Raw genomic sequence first — 14,399 nt, forward strand, 5'->3', positions numbered from 1 at the left:
ATCCAATCATGTAGGAATAAAGGTGATGATTAAGTCCGTTGTCATAACACTCCCAATGTGCACCATGTCATGCTTCAAACTTCCAAAAGAACTATGCAAAGATCTATACAAGATGGTGGCAAAATTATAGCGGGGAAATGAGGAAAATGTCAAGAAAATACATTAGGTTAACTAGAGTAAAATGACTCAAATAAAAGGAAAAGGGGGATTGGGCTTCAGGAGTGCTTTTAAAAAGCCCTATTGGCTAAGTAACTTTGGAGAATCATCACTTATCCAAACCTGCTCGTTAGTAGAGTGTTGAAAACTAGGTATCTAAGTAGGGGCAAGATTTGAACAGTGATCCTCCAACGATGGCTTCTTGGGTATGGAAAAGCATTATAGGAACCAGGCAGTAGTTGAATAAAGGAATGAGGCACAGAGTGGGAGATGGAAGAACTGTACAAGTGTGGTCTAACAAATGGATCCCAAGTTATGAGGATGGAAAGGTAAAAATGATAAGAAAGCAGGATTGCAATGTAGAGAAATTGGAGGAACTAATTAGGGAGGATGAGTGGAATCAGGATCTAATAAACAAATGGTTCATGAAGGTAGACGTTCAAAATATTTTAGCTATTCCTCTGAGTTTGATAGGGGGTAGGGACAGAGTATGTTGGAAGTATAGCAAATCTAGACAATTCACTGTCAAGTCTGCATATGCAGCAGAGATGGAAGAAGTAGGAGAATATCAAAGGGAGGAGGAAGAGAAAATAGGGAAGGCACCAACTATCCCCCAGTAGAAGTCCAAAATGTGGAAAAGCTTATGGTCCTTGCAGATGAAGCACAAACTTGAACATTTTGTATGGAGATGCTTGTTACACAGCTTACCAGTAAATGGAGGAGAAGGAGATAGAGTGGATAGAATTCATAGAAGCCCAAAACAGTGGAGAAGGAAAGTTCATTGAGCAAACAAATCATTCAACTACTTCTGAACACTGGAAACCACCGGGTAGAGGAGTAGTGAAGATCAATATAGATGCCGCTTTCTCAAAACGAACGGACAGAAGTGGATTGGGAGTCGTGACAAGAGACTGGAAAGGGAGAATAATGAAAGCATGGGCAAAGATCTGAGGAGAAATCCAATGAGCCACTTGTGGAGGAAGCTACAGCAATCAGAATACGAATGATGATGAGCCTGGGATGCACATTGGAAGGTAGTGGAGATTCAATAAGACTGCAAAGCTTTAGTGGACATGATCATGTAGGAGAATGTCAAGGAGTCCAGAGTTGCTGTTATCCTGGATGACAATGATAAAATGAAAGGCTTGTTCGACCAATGTACTTTTTCTTTTTATTAATAGGATAGAGAACGGATGCACACAAGCTAGCGAAATTTGCAGTCAAACTTGTTAGAAATGTAAAATGAATAGGGAATTTTCCCATGCGACTCCATGAGAGTGCACAAAATGGTTACTTGGGTGGTAACCCTTTTTGTAACAGAACTTGTGGTACAAGTTAGAAATGAAATATGACTTGCTTTTGACACCAAAAAAAAAAACTATTACTAAGTCAAGGGAAATGCTTTAAGCACTGAGTTGAATTTAACTTTAAAATGGCTAGATAAGCAATAGTTGCTCACCCCATAAAAGAATGACAACTAGAAAGTCTCTACAAGAATAGACTCTTTACAATCAATGCCTCGGAATTCATTCTACAAGTATTTTTTTGAAAAAAATCAAACTTGAAAAACTAGAATACATGATGAAAACTGGAGTCCAAAATTTATATTCCTCATATGCTCAAATGTTCATCTCTGGGCAAACTTTGAACTGTATCTGACCATCTGCCTGGTGAATGGTCACTACTATTGGAAGACACCTGAGCTTCTGCCCTTGCCTCCCTGATCATCCGCAAAACATCCCTCATTGTGGGCCTATTCTCTGGTGCAAGTGCAACACACGCCATGGCAACGTTCAAAAGAGCTCCAAGTTTCTCCTCCGAGGCCTCATTGCTAGAGGCAGGCTCATCACCAGATTCAGTCTCTTCTTCCCTGACTGATCGTACCCACCTTGGGATGTCTGAACCGTGTTCTTGGACAAGATCCTGGAAAGGAGTCTTTCCAGTGAGGAGCTCCAAAAGAAGAACTCCAAAGCTGTAGACATCAGCTTGTTGAGTTAGAGGCCTTCGAATGTCGCGGCATTCAGGAGCTCTGTAGAAGAGGGAAGAAGCGCTGGATTCCTCAATGGAATCTGGGTTTCTAAAAGTAGCGAGCCCATAATCAGTCAGGCAGGACTCAAAATCAGTACCCAAGAGTACATTGGATGACTTCAAGTTGCCATGGGTTAAGCCAGGATTCTGATGAATGTAGAGCAGCCCTGTGGCCAAGTCCTCGGCTATCTTAAGGCAGGACGTCCAGTGAAGAGGTTTGGAACCACCAGAAGCTCTTGATCCTGCGAAAGAAGTACAAAAAAAATTAGTCAGGAAAACAAAACCAGTGGCACGTGCAGAACCATGTCCTAAACTTTATCTGAAATTAGTTTTGAAGTTATTCAGTAGAAAGTTCGTCTATTTGTCTTTCTTCCAGTCTTCCAAACTTTAACAGACTCATTCACCATCATTGGCTGTCAGATCTCTCCCATGCATCCAGCCAATAGATATTTATACCTCATCGCGTTGAACTTTATGTACTCCACTACATAACTTTCACGTGATTTTCAAGCACACAACGTAGAAATTCCTTTGTGATGCAAAGAAGCTACCTCAGAATTCAATTATTCAGATTTAAATGGTTTTTATTGTCAAACGTAGCCATATATGAAAAGATATACTTAATTTTTATGAAAGCAATAAGAACTTTAATAAATAGTGCATAGTTTTGTATGCGCCAAAAGATGAGCAAAGGTTACTTGGTCAAACCATTTTCAGAGTAATTTTGCTAAAGACATTCTATCTAACAGCTTCATAGAAGCAAGGTCATCATAGTTATGATGAATCACAGAGTTCAATCGGTGATGCAGCAAAAGAAGTTTAGTAGCATCCTTCGCCGACCACTAGTTTAATATAATGAATGACAAGAATCAAACCAATGATTTAATGTCTTATATTTGTTTCCTGCTCTGAGCAGGTAAATGTGCCCTGACCTCATTTTGCTCATTCCAGAGAAATAAAGTTATGCTCATTTTGCAGAGACCTTTCCATGAGCTTCAAAAGAAGTATTCTCCATACAAGGAATAACAAATTGTGTCAAGGCAGGGTGTCATGGAAAACCAATCCACTTAGAAAATGTCACAAGAACAAACTTTTAAGATTGAAAGTGATTGAGTCTAGATATTATTTCTGCTAGCTAGTTTTCAAATACAATGCTACAATAATATACCAAACAAAAAATAGCTCCAAAAACACCTAATTCATACAATAACTCTAAAACAACTCACAAATACACAAAAAAAAACAGTTTAAAAAAGTCACCATATTTTCCTCTTCCACCACCCCCTCCCTCCTCTTCCTCCTCCTCCTCTCTCTCCCCCCCTCTCCCTCTCCCTCCTTTCTCTCTTTCTCCCCTCCCCTTCTTCCTCCTCCCCTTCCCTCCCTCCCTTGCCATCCCAGATCCCCCCTCCCCTCCCACAGCCGCGACCTTCAACCTTTCACAGCTGCTGGCTGTGATCGGAAGGACGTGGTCAATCGTAGCTATGGTAGGGGAGGGGGGTCTGGGGTGAGGGGGGAGGAAGGAGGAAGAGGGAGGAAGGAGGAAGAAGGGAAGGGGAAGCAGGAAGAGAGGGAGGGAGGAGGGAGGAGGAGAAGAGAGGGGGCGGTGGTGGTTGGTTCAATTTTAAAAAAATACCCTAAACAAATTTTAAATTCTAAAAATATCCCAAAATATAGCCCAAAACAAACTTTCAAAAATACCCCAAAAACATCTAAAGTAAAATTTTTTATATACAATGCTACGGTAAATTTTTTGAAAAACACCACCAAAAATAGCTAATCCATATGAACAGCATATCAACAATTGTTGAACCCAATTAACTCCAGTCAACATTAGAAAGTTTAAAAACCTAAGAACTGAAAACTTTAACCAAGTTTAAAACAGAATTATACAATAGAGACCATTTGCACTTTCAGTATATCTACTAACTCAGTTTTGCATGTTGAATTTGATGGAAACTGCTACATAAAACAAACTAAATAACAACATGACATCACCATTCTACAAATTTTGACGACTGCCATTTATACAAGTGGTACGAACATAAAATAAATATGACAAACATAAAAAACATTTGAAAGTTGGACCACAGGGAACAAAACTTTACATAATCTTTCCTCATGGCAATAATGGATTCATAATGAAGTTCTCTTCAGGATCAGAGGAATATTCATTTAACTTTAACATACAAAACCAGAATGGTTGAACCAAGTCGTATCTAGTAAATGGTCTAACAGCAATTTTTCTTTGTTAACAGCAAAATATTTACTTCATATGCGGACGACTGTGACAGAAATTAGTTTATAGGCACTGCATAAACATATAACAGATAGCCCTTAGATTATCAGGCAACCTTCCCTTGTTTCACCTTAACCTTCTCTTCTTACAATTCTGCCAAGGACTAAGTGTACAAAAGTAGACACAAACACCATGTATCCATTACTTCCACCATAGATATAGTGATTATCCTATAATTTGTTCCAGTTATCATGATGCTCAATCACAAGAATCAGGTTAATACCACATTCAAGGAGCTCATCATTGTACTGTTTCTTTTTAAATGTTTCTCACTTCTTTAACCAAAATCAATTAGCTTGGAAATTCATCTTGAAATCTTGGAATGCTTTGTATTCACAATAAAGCAATAACTGCAGTTATGCAGAAAGTCGCAACAAGAAGATATATTTCTTCAAGTAAAGTTATAAAGTGGATGAACTAAGAAACAATTGAACCTTAACATCGATTTCAAGTTTTATTAGTGATGTATTGCTGATAACTGGGATTTTTCAGTTTTATCATTTTCTTCCAGAAAGTAGCTCTCATTGTAGTTCCTTCATGAACGATGAAAATCAAGGGGCTCAAAGTCAAATTTTGAGTAAAATTAAGGCTGTTCATTTGATTCATGCTTCTAAACTAAAGCAGGGAAATACCACCTTTTAAGTGGACTCCAAATATAGTTCTTTTTTTTTTATAATTATAGACTAATATAGTTCTTGAATTCTCAAAATCAAAGTCCAAGTAAAATTATGGCTGTTCATTGGTTCATGCTTTTAAACTAAAGCAGGGAATTATCCACCTTTTAAGTGGGGTCATAAGTACTTCACACAGAGGCATCATAGACAAATATTATTGTAATCAACTGTTTCTTTGCACACACAAGACAAAAAAGTCTCGCTACTTTTGTGCAGTACATTTTGTTATTGAGTTTCTAGGTCTTAATGCTTTATTGATGCAACTAACAAATCTGTTTGGATAGAGGATTATTAGCCAAAATTTATTTGCTTACATCATCATTACAATTTCCAACACACCTTTTTATCTTTTCAATTACCTTTTTATCTCACATACATCACATCACAAAAAGTGCTACAGTAAAAATATTTCAAATAATTTACAATCCAAACAGAGAGGTGCAAATTGATCAGACTTTCGAACATGGATCAAAGTTAATTTTAAACATACCTTCAAATATCTCTGGCCTCCTCAGGAGCCAAAATCAAATTGATTTGAGAGTCCTTATGTGAGTGTGCACAATTGATTGTAGTCAATCTAACTTCTTCTTTTTTTTTTCCCTTTTTGGGAGTTTGGTTTCTTTTTTTTCAAGTAAAGCAACTAGGACTATTTCAAGTCAACTGGAATTTGAATTAATTTTGACTGTTTAATATGCCTTCTGTCTTATCATAGAGTAATCTTTGTTCATCTAGCTTAGTCTTAGCAGTAGACTCGTAACTTTAACTCAAAAGTTGATCCCAGTAGGTATGAGAAAATATCTAATAGGAGTAACGCCCATCTCCTTTTAATCCGGTACAGTGAAGCTTATATATAAATGAAAAATCAAAAAAGAACCTGAAGATTTTGAAGCATTCTTAAGACTGAACTGCACCTAACCCTTGAGTGATGCCTAAAGGTTACTTAAACTGATTCCCAAAATTTTCTTCTTCCTCCACATCTTTCTTAGGGTACTTTCTATATCCTTTGTACCTGAATTTTTCCTACCTAGAATTATCAAACAAGTCATCAAGATACCAACAACTTGGTGCTGTATAACCTGAATAGAAAGAAACTATATCATTCGTGAGACAGAATTTTCTGTATCCAATCTAACTAACATTGGAAAAAGCCCTTGTGCCTCAACTATATGTTTGACTTTTAGATCTTGAACCTGAATCTTTGTATTTCCTTCCCTATTAAAACTTCAGAACTTCCCAGAAACACATGAAGTGTATGTGTGACATATTAGTTTAACACATAAGTCTATATTTAAGCTCAGATGAACTTTTGTGGAGATCATATTGGCAGAAAGTTAATCCATATGATCATTACTTTTTTGTAAAAGAATTATTTCAGATTGTTGCTCTTTAATCACTATTATTCAGTTATTGCAGCTATTTAAGTCACTGGTCATAGTCTACTTTTGATTTTAAAAAGAAAAAGGTCAGTAAGTAAATCAAGTCTTCCTGTCAATGTATGACACATATGCACACAAGAACAATTTTGTTGATTTATCAATGTGGTTTCAGAAAAAAAAAAGCCCTAAAGAACTAAAATAGCTCAAGGGTAAAAGACTAAAAGATGAAATTATGTACCAAGAAGATCCTTTTGTCAATGGCTAAGTTTCACTCTCCTACCAAGTTGCTATCCATCTTGGGATGCACCCTCAAAAAATCAGGCCAAACTCCCCTCCATTTTATCGGAGAAAATGCTCTCAATTACACCCAAATGAAATGATTTTGAACCATATGTGACTATCAAAAGTAATTCATCATGTGCTTGATTTCTTATAAAAGTTATACAAAAGATTGAAATAAATTTGATTAAGTGTTACCACTAGTTGAATCATTAACAATTCATGATACCTATGACCCATATTTTTCACCATCAAAATCTTTCATTGCAAATTGAATGATAAAACATTCTCAAATGGGTATTATTTTTAAGTATGCTTAAGTACTGAATATTGACATAATTGGTGATTTTCAAAATTTGTTTTCTATTTATATATGAGTAAATGAACAGATAATTGGAGAAAATAGTAACGAGATGCTCAACCCTCAAAACTCACCCTTGCAAATCCAAAGAGAGAGAGGCCTATATAGTTCCAGGTACTAAAATGGAAAAAGAAAATTCACAGTAATAGTCTATGTAATTTTAAAAGGATTGATCTTTCCTACACTGATAGTGTATACACTATCAGCGTTGGATGAATAACAACTATGCAAAATTTGAATTTGAAATTCAACTTTTGCACACATGTCATGAATCCAATGATGATAGTGTATACACCGTCAATGTAGGAAAGATTTACTCATTTTAAAATCCAAATAGAAGTATTTATGATTTTGAGATATATAAAAAATGTCAAGACACAATTTATATCTTACACAAAAAAAATTATTGTGGATTTTTTCCTTTATTTTTCCTTCCTTTTCTTGTTGTTATTTGAATATATTGATTCTCCTTCCAGTGACAATGAAATACATTTTCTACACGAACAGGTCTAAATTCATGCCACGTGTTCTGGTCTAAATTAATATGACTTATGGCACTTCTAAACCCCCTCATATAGACAGCATATGAAACATTAATTCCATAATAGTGACTATCTAGCACTAATGTCTACAACGGTAGGCAGAACCTTGATATTGAAAGATCACCAAATCAAGAATCCATTTATCATAAAAGCACTAAAATATCGCAATATACCAACTTCAAGCCAAAAAAGACAAAATGTTGCAATATAAATTCGAAAAGCGATTAATGCATTCACAAGACTATCATAATTAATTATCACAATAATTAGTAATAATTAATGAACTATAAATTAATTATTAGTTAGTCAAATAATTAGTGAACTCTAATACTGGAAGTTTAGTGACCGACGAAAACTGCGTACCGTGGATGAGCGAGAAGAGACTGCCGTTGGGGAAATAATCATATACAAGCAGACGTTCCTCCTTAGCCTGGAAATAAGCTCTAAGCGGGACCAGATTCGGGTGCCTCAGCCGTCCGATAACTTCCACGTGTCTCCGAAACTCCTCAATCCTAGGATATCTAGCCTCCTTCAGCCTTTTAACGGTCACGATGTATCCGGACTCCATCACAGCTTTGTACGTGCTTCCTATCGTACCTCTCCCCAACGTCTCCGCCGATGCCTTCAATAAATCCTCCAAGCTATAATTCATTTGCTGATCCCCTGGTCCGCAGAACACCAGAGTCCCTAGTCCTTCACCGCCCTGATCCCATGAAAATGCACCTTGTTTCCCCCCTCCTCCAAGATCATCATGATGATCATCACCCCTACCCCCATTGCCCCCTGCTTCTCCCTCCCCTTCGTCCACGCTTTTACTCTTGATCTCCTTTGTCTTCTTAGCTCTACCCTTAAAACAAACAATCAAAGCTGCTACACTAATACAGACTAATAAAATCCCACCAAGAATGCTGGGAACAAGGATCAAAATAAGCTTCTTTTTCCTTCTATGGTTTTCTTGACTTTTTGGGATTATTGGGTATGAAGGACTAATGGAGGGACCAGGAGTATTGGAAGGAGTACATTGTTTATGAATTTGTTCGCCGCATAAATCAACATTGTTGGAAAATGAGGACTCATTGAAATAAACCAAGGAAGAGTGAGCCGGGATTTCGCCGGAGAGATTGTTGTTTGAGACGTTAAAGAATTTCAAGCTAGTTTGATTGAATGGAGGGATTTCACCGGTTAAGAGATTGTTTTCTAAATAGAGTACATGCAATTTTGGAAGTCTGAGTAGTGATTCCGGGATGTTATCGGATATTTTGTTGTTGGCCAGAACTACCACTTTGAGCCGGTGCAGAAGCGATAGGGAGGACGGGAAGCTGCCGGAAAAGTTGTTGTTGTTGAGGTACAACGATTTGAGGTTCACTAGGCCGGAAAGATTTGGGATTTGGCCAGAAATGGAGTTGTCTTTGAAGCTTAAAACTCGAAGCTGATCTAATTGGTTCATGCTGTTTTCTTCTAATATACCTGTTAAATTTAGCCTCTCCACCACCAGCTTCGTGACCCTCCCATTCCTGCACTCTCTGACTCCTTGCCAGTAGCATACATTAGGCACAAATTCTCTACCCCATTGAAGAACGTTGGTTGGGTCTATTGATGATTTTAAGGCCAAAAGCGCCTCAGCATCGCTTGATCTTGCTTGGAGAAAACTAAGGGAGAGGAATGATAAGAAAATTAGCAACAGGTTAAAATCTGAGTACCTTGAGAAAATGGAGGCATATGAATACTGCATTTTGACTGCTGGCTGCTCTTGTTCTTGAACATCAGGGGAAAAGATTGTCGAGCAAATCTGAGAAGCTAAAAGATCCAAGAGGCATGACCCTTTTTGGGATTAGATTTGAATTTTCCATGATCAAGTGGAGAATCACCAATACCAAAAAGTTCAGATCTAGGGAAAGCAGATTCAAGAAACAGTAGTGCAGCAGAAGAAGCAGAAATGGAGCGTGCTGGACTGAGAATGTATGGGGTTGGGGTCGGGGCTGAAGAAGGTGCCAATAAAGTGAAGAGGAAGGCGCCAATTACTAGTGTCATTATCAGGGGCTGAGTTTTGACCAAATTAACGTGACAAAAACAGTTGGTTTGGTATTTCTCCCCCTTTTGTTGAAGGGAATTAATTTTGGGCCACGAGTTAAGCACTGGTGCAATTTATGGGAATGCATCTACTCACTGTGGAAGGAATTGAAAACACCATGAAGTGAAGTAGCTAATGCTGCTTCTGATTCTGGCAAAAGTGTACAGGACAGAGCGTGACAGAAGCGGTGAGACTGAGACTATTGTGACAGACTGAGAAGGAAAGAGAACAATGAACATTTGCTGCTGGAGAAGTGAAGTTTCCAATTACTCTTTGGATTCAGGAGTACTAAGTACTCGGTGTTAAATTGCTTGTAACTTGCTAAGGCAATACCCTGTTAATATAGCTGTAATTTATGGTGCTTGTCTGTTCACTTGAACTATATTTTATTTTTCAATAGGTACGTATTGAGCACTGGATAATACATTCAATGAATATCAAATTGGTATTTGAATGTACGTATTTATAATTAAGGTCCAGTTAATAAAGAAGACTGAAGATTACGACATCACAAAATGATAGATACAGACATGAAAATCCCTGCAATAAAAGGAGGGGGTCATCTTTCATTTTGTTTCTATCGTACAAGTGATACATCGTAATGGTATAATTTTTCCTTATAATTTTCTATTTTAGTTTTATTTTTTTAAGGAGTTAACTCCTAAAAGTGAAACGTCTTCTAACAAATGTTTATCAGGTACACGTGATATAGATAAATTATAGAATACACTAGTTGCAACAAAAATATGTGTTATGGTATATGGGCAGTTAGGCATGTGATAAATTCACTTTTATTTTAGCCATTTTACATTTTCCAATTTTATGTTATTGGAGAGCTAAAAAATCTACACAACAATGTTCAAAATTTTGAATTGTTACATCACTCTCTAATTTCAAAAACTATTATATAGGCTTTTAAGGGAATTTAATAAATAAAAAGATAGGAGATATATATATATATATGTTTTATGTAGAACGTGCACTATATTTAGGAAAGATATTAATTGAGGAGATTGCTCAATTGTTGGATTCTTTTAATGAATTTATCTTACTTGAATCAATTAGGTATGGCTCAACCTTAATATTCACGACTAAAGTTTTTTTTTTTTAGGCCTTTTTGTAAGTCAACTATAGAAAGTTGATAACGGTGAAGACACTCCTTTCTCTCTTTTTTCCTATTATAGAATTTTCTTTCCTATTATAGAAGTTACGGTAAAATACAAAAAAAAAAATCCTGTGGTTAAGCTAACTAGCGAAAAAACCCTTTATGATTTTAAATCATACATTTTTGACCCATCATGATCTGAATTAATTTGAAGCAGTAATGGAAATCGTCAAAACTAACAAAGGCAGACAAAATGACATAATTACCCTAATATATATATAAGCAATAAAAGACTTTCTAATTACGATCATATTAAGCAAATTTACAAAAAAAACTCCCTGTGGTTAAGGCAACCCACGGAAAAAGGCCCATATGGTTACATGTTGCTTTTATTTATTTATTTTGTGCATAGGAATAAAGTAAGTTATATTTAGAAGTTTTTATTTATTTATTTTGTGTATAGAAATAATGTGAGTTTTATTTGAAATTTTTTATTTACTTATTTTGTGTATAAAAATAAGGAGAGTTATATTTGAGAGTTTTGGGTTGTTTTTGAAAATTTTATGAGTTCTAAGGGGTTTAATAGGTATATTAGCTAAAATGTTGATTTAAAAAATTATTTTCCATGTCAAACAACCTCAAACTCGTTAATATAAATGATTTTTGTCAATTTTTCACATTTGTTCAAACCACGAGATACTGAATTGTATGATTTAAAAAAATTTTAAATTTCTTTAACTATAAGGGACTTTTCTGTATTATAACTCCAAGCGTATAATAGGTATATTAACTAACAATTTATTTGTTTCCAATACAAATACTCTAAAAAAAAAAAGCGCATGTATTTCAAACCTATTAATTCAGACGATTTCTGTTGCTTTTTTAAAATGGTTCAAATCATGAGATATCGAAATGTATGCTTTAAAACTATAGAGATTTTTTTGTACGCTCGTTTAATCTCAAGGGACTTTTCTATATTTCACCCTAGAAGTTACAAAAGCAACAGGCATTAACTATTTCACAAACTTATCGTACTCAAGTTTATTCATGACGACCATAATTCAATATTACTTTTACTTCTAAATTCTAAACTCGTACTTCACCAGCAAGCAACTGTAGTCAATTAATACAAGACAAATTTAATATGAAGCAAACATAATTTGATAGATAGATCCAAAGAATAGTTGGCACTCATCACCAAAGAGCGATTAACAGTAATGCTCTCATCCGTTAAGAATTGGGACCTTCTTATTTATGGTATTGCCAGAAATATTTCTTTCACCGTTAAAAGTAGTCACTCTTAGTTCCATTTCTTTACTTATTTATGCTCTCATGCAATATACAAACCATACGTATATCACTAACAAAAATTAGCCATTGGGGTCGTCCCAACTCCCAATGGTCAAGGCATAGCCTTTAGAATTTTCTCAATTGTCAAATTTAGGGTTTAAATCTTATAACTGCAAGTTGTGAAGAGAAAGAATGTAAAAAAGAGCGTGGGATTTAAAAAGACTAAGAAATAGGGGTGTGACATGAACACACTTCAGAAGTATAAATTATAATAAAAATATTAATTGCACTTTACTTTTTATTAATTATACTTCTATTATTTATTTCATCGTATAATTTAATACATAAAAATTATATAATAAAAATAATAATAAATGTTCGGTCAACGACAAGTAAAGTGAGATTAACATATTTCAAATTATTATATATAAATTCTTCTTATTTTGTAGTCCGAAACCGCGCCAGGTACTGTATCACTCGTGTCCTTTCTTTATTTTTCCTTTTTCTCTCGTTTTTCGAACTTTTGGCTCCTCATAACACTCACGGACACATGGCTTACAGCTCACGTGAAATCAGCTCAGAGTTTGCAGACCCAAAAATACCTTTTTTTTTCCCAAAAATACCTTTGTCTGCTTTGCCCAAAACTACCTTTTTTTAATACTTGTAAGTCATGGGGACTTCCCCTTCATAATAATAGAGGCTAATTGCCAATGTTTTATCAAAGAGTACAATTTTCTCAATTTGTTCCCTCCAATTACTTTCCTTTTAAGATTTCTTTAAATTTTTTGAATGCCATAAAAATTTTTCCCACATCAATGCACATATAGCACAATTAAATAGAGAGCTTAAAGGAGGTTGTATAAGAGATCAGCAAGTATCCAAACTCAACAAGATCAAATGAGCGTTATAGCATCTCTTTTGAATTTCTTTCACTGCAGATGGCATTCGAACTCTCAACTTGCAATTCGAAGAGAGATTTAATCTCTTTTTGGTGGCTACTGAGTCAAAACTCGATGGTTAACTTGGAACTACTTGTTTGCTTGTAATATGAAGAAATTGAAGAGGCTAAATAGCAAATAGATCCAATTGAAGAAGGCTAAGTGATAAGCTAAACTTTTTGAGGGGCGCATCTTGTAATAGGCCGAATATCATATTGATCTATCATTGAAGTCCAAGTTATTTTAATCTCAAATTATCCTGGATTATAAACAAAAAGGTTTACTTATAAACAGGGAAACGATATTGTGAGGAAAAAATATTCTAACGGAATTATATGCACCATTCCTGAGCTCGAGAGCATTTATGAGCTAAGATAATTTTTCTTTCAAATATAGACGTTTAAGGCTAATATTAATTTAATTAGTTCAATGTCTTTTAACAGTGACAAATTGTTCATCAATAATTGCACAGCTATGTAGTAATTAAACAATTCTTTTTTTCATTAGAAAAGTTTATTTCATTATTCTTTAAATTTGAGATTTCACTTTTTTTTTTAAATTTATCTATCTAATAGGGAAAGGGTGGGATTTAAAAAGTGGAAAGGAGGATTAGAATCCAGAGTCTTTAATTTCTAGAATCTCAATCTTTATTACTAAATCAGGGTGAAAATTTTCATTTATGCTCAAACAAGATAGCAAAAATCAACTTACAAGCTTGTGTAGCTTTGCAAATAAAACAGAACATTTAAGCCAATGTTGCAAATACTATAGCAGTGCAGCGTAACTTGCGGTTTTCTTTGAAATTCCTTTTGTTTATATGTTGGACAATTATTTGTGTATGGGTGCTGGTAATTCATAATTAGGAGAACCCTATAAAATATTTGTCCTCTGCTAAAAAGATCTCGGATTGCTCAATATTTCTTTTTCTATCCATTAAACTTGGATCTTAATTGCGCTTTGAACGTTGCAAAACATTGGATCCTGTCTGGGCAGCTAAAGAATCAAGAGACATCTCCAATGAATTTTGCATTTCCACAATAAAATTCTGCAACCATCTTCTAAACGACATGGCAGACAATCACAGCTTTACTTGTTGGAGATAAGCTCTTCACTTGAACTTGATCCTTCCCTGACTCTTCCTGACCACTGAACCAACCCCAGTGGAAAGGACGTAGAAAGAGATAGAGGATTTAAACACAAAAAAATTCTTCACGTTAGTAAATTCTACACAAAAAAAAATTCGATTTTATGAACTTGAATAATTTTCTTCGTTTGAGATGGGT

At 35.3% G+C, this 14,399-nt stretch overlaps 1 protein-coding gene across 1 annotated transcript; it reads right to left on the reverse strand.

Annotated features, from left to right (window-relative positions):
- Positions 1-1,545: 1,545 nt before the first annotated feature.
- Positions 1,546-10,092, reverse strand: LOC113719074 (inactive leucine-rich repeat receptor-like serine/threonine-protein kinase At1g60630). The gene is made up of 2 exons (XM_027244089.2): positions 8,076-10,092; positions 1,546-2,426 (listed from the first exon to the last, which is right to left on the reverse strand). Exons 1-2 carry the CDS (start codon positions 9,442-9,444, stop codon positions 1,768-1,770), a joined length of 2,028 nt encoding a protein of 675 aa, XP_027099890.1. The 5' UTR covers positions 9,445-10,092; the 3' UTR covers positions 1,546-1,767.
- Positions 10,093-14,399: the final 4,307 nt, after the last annotated feature.

This window comes from Coffea arabica, chromosome 11e (assembly GCF_036785885.1).
Source record: "Coffea arabica cultivar ET-39 chromosome 11e, Coffea Arabica ET-39 HiFi, whole genome shotgun sequence".
Classification (NCBI taxonomy): Eukaryota; Viridiplantae; Streptophyta; class Magnoliopsida; order Gentianales; family Rubiaceae; genus Coffea; species Coffea arabica.

Bases quoted from the DNA above. Each gene is read 5' to 3' on its own strand.
- LOC113719074 (XM_027244089.2), bottom strand. From the start codon at position 9,444: ATGCAGTATTCATATGCCTCCATTTTCTCAAGGTACTCAGATTTTAAC. The intron at 2,427-8,075 runs GTACGCAGTTTT...CTTCTTTCGCAG, and splicing joins TCTCTTCTCGCTCATCCACG to GATCAAGAGCTTCTGGTGGT.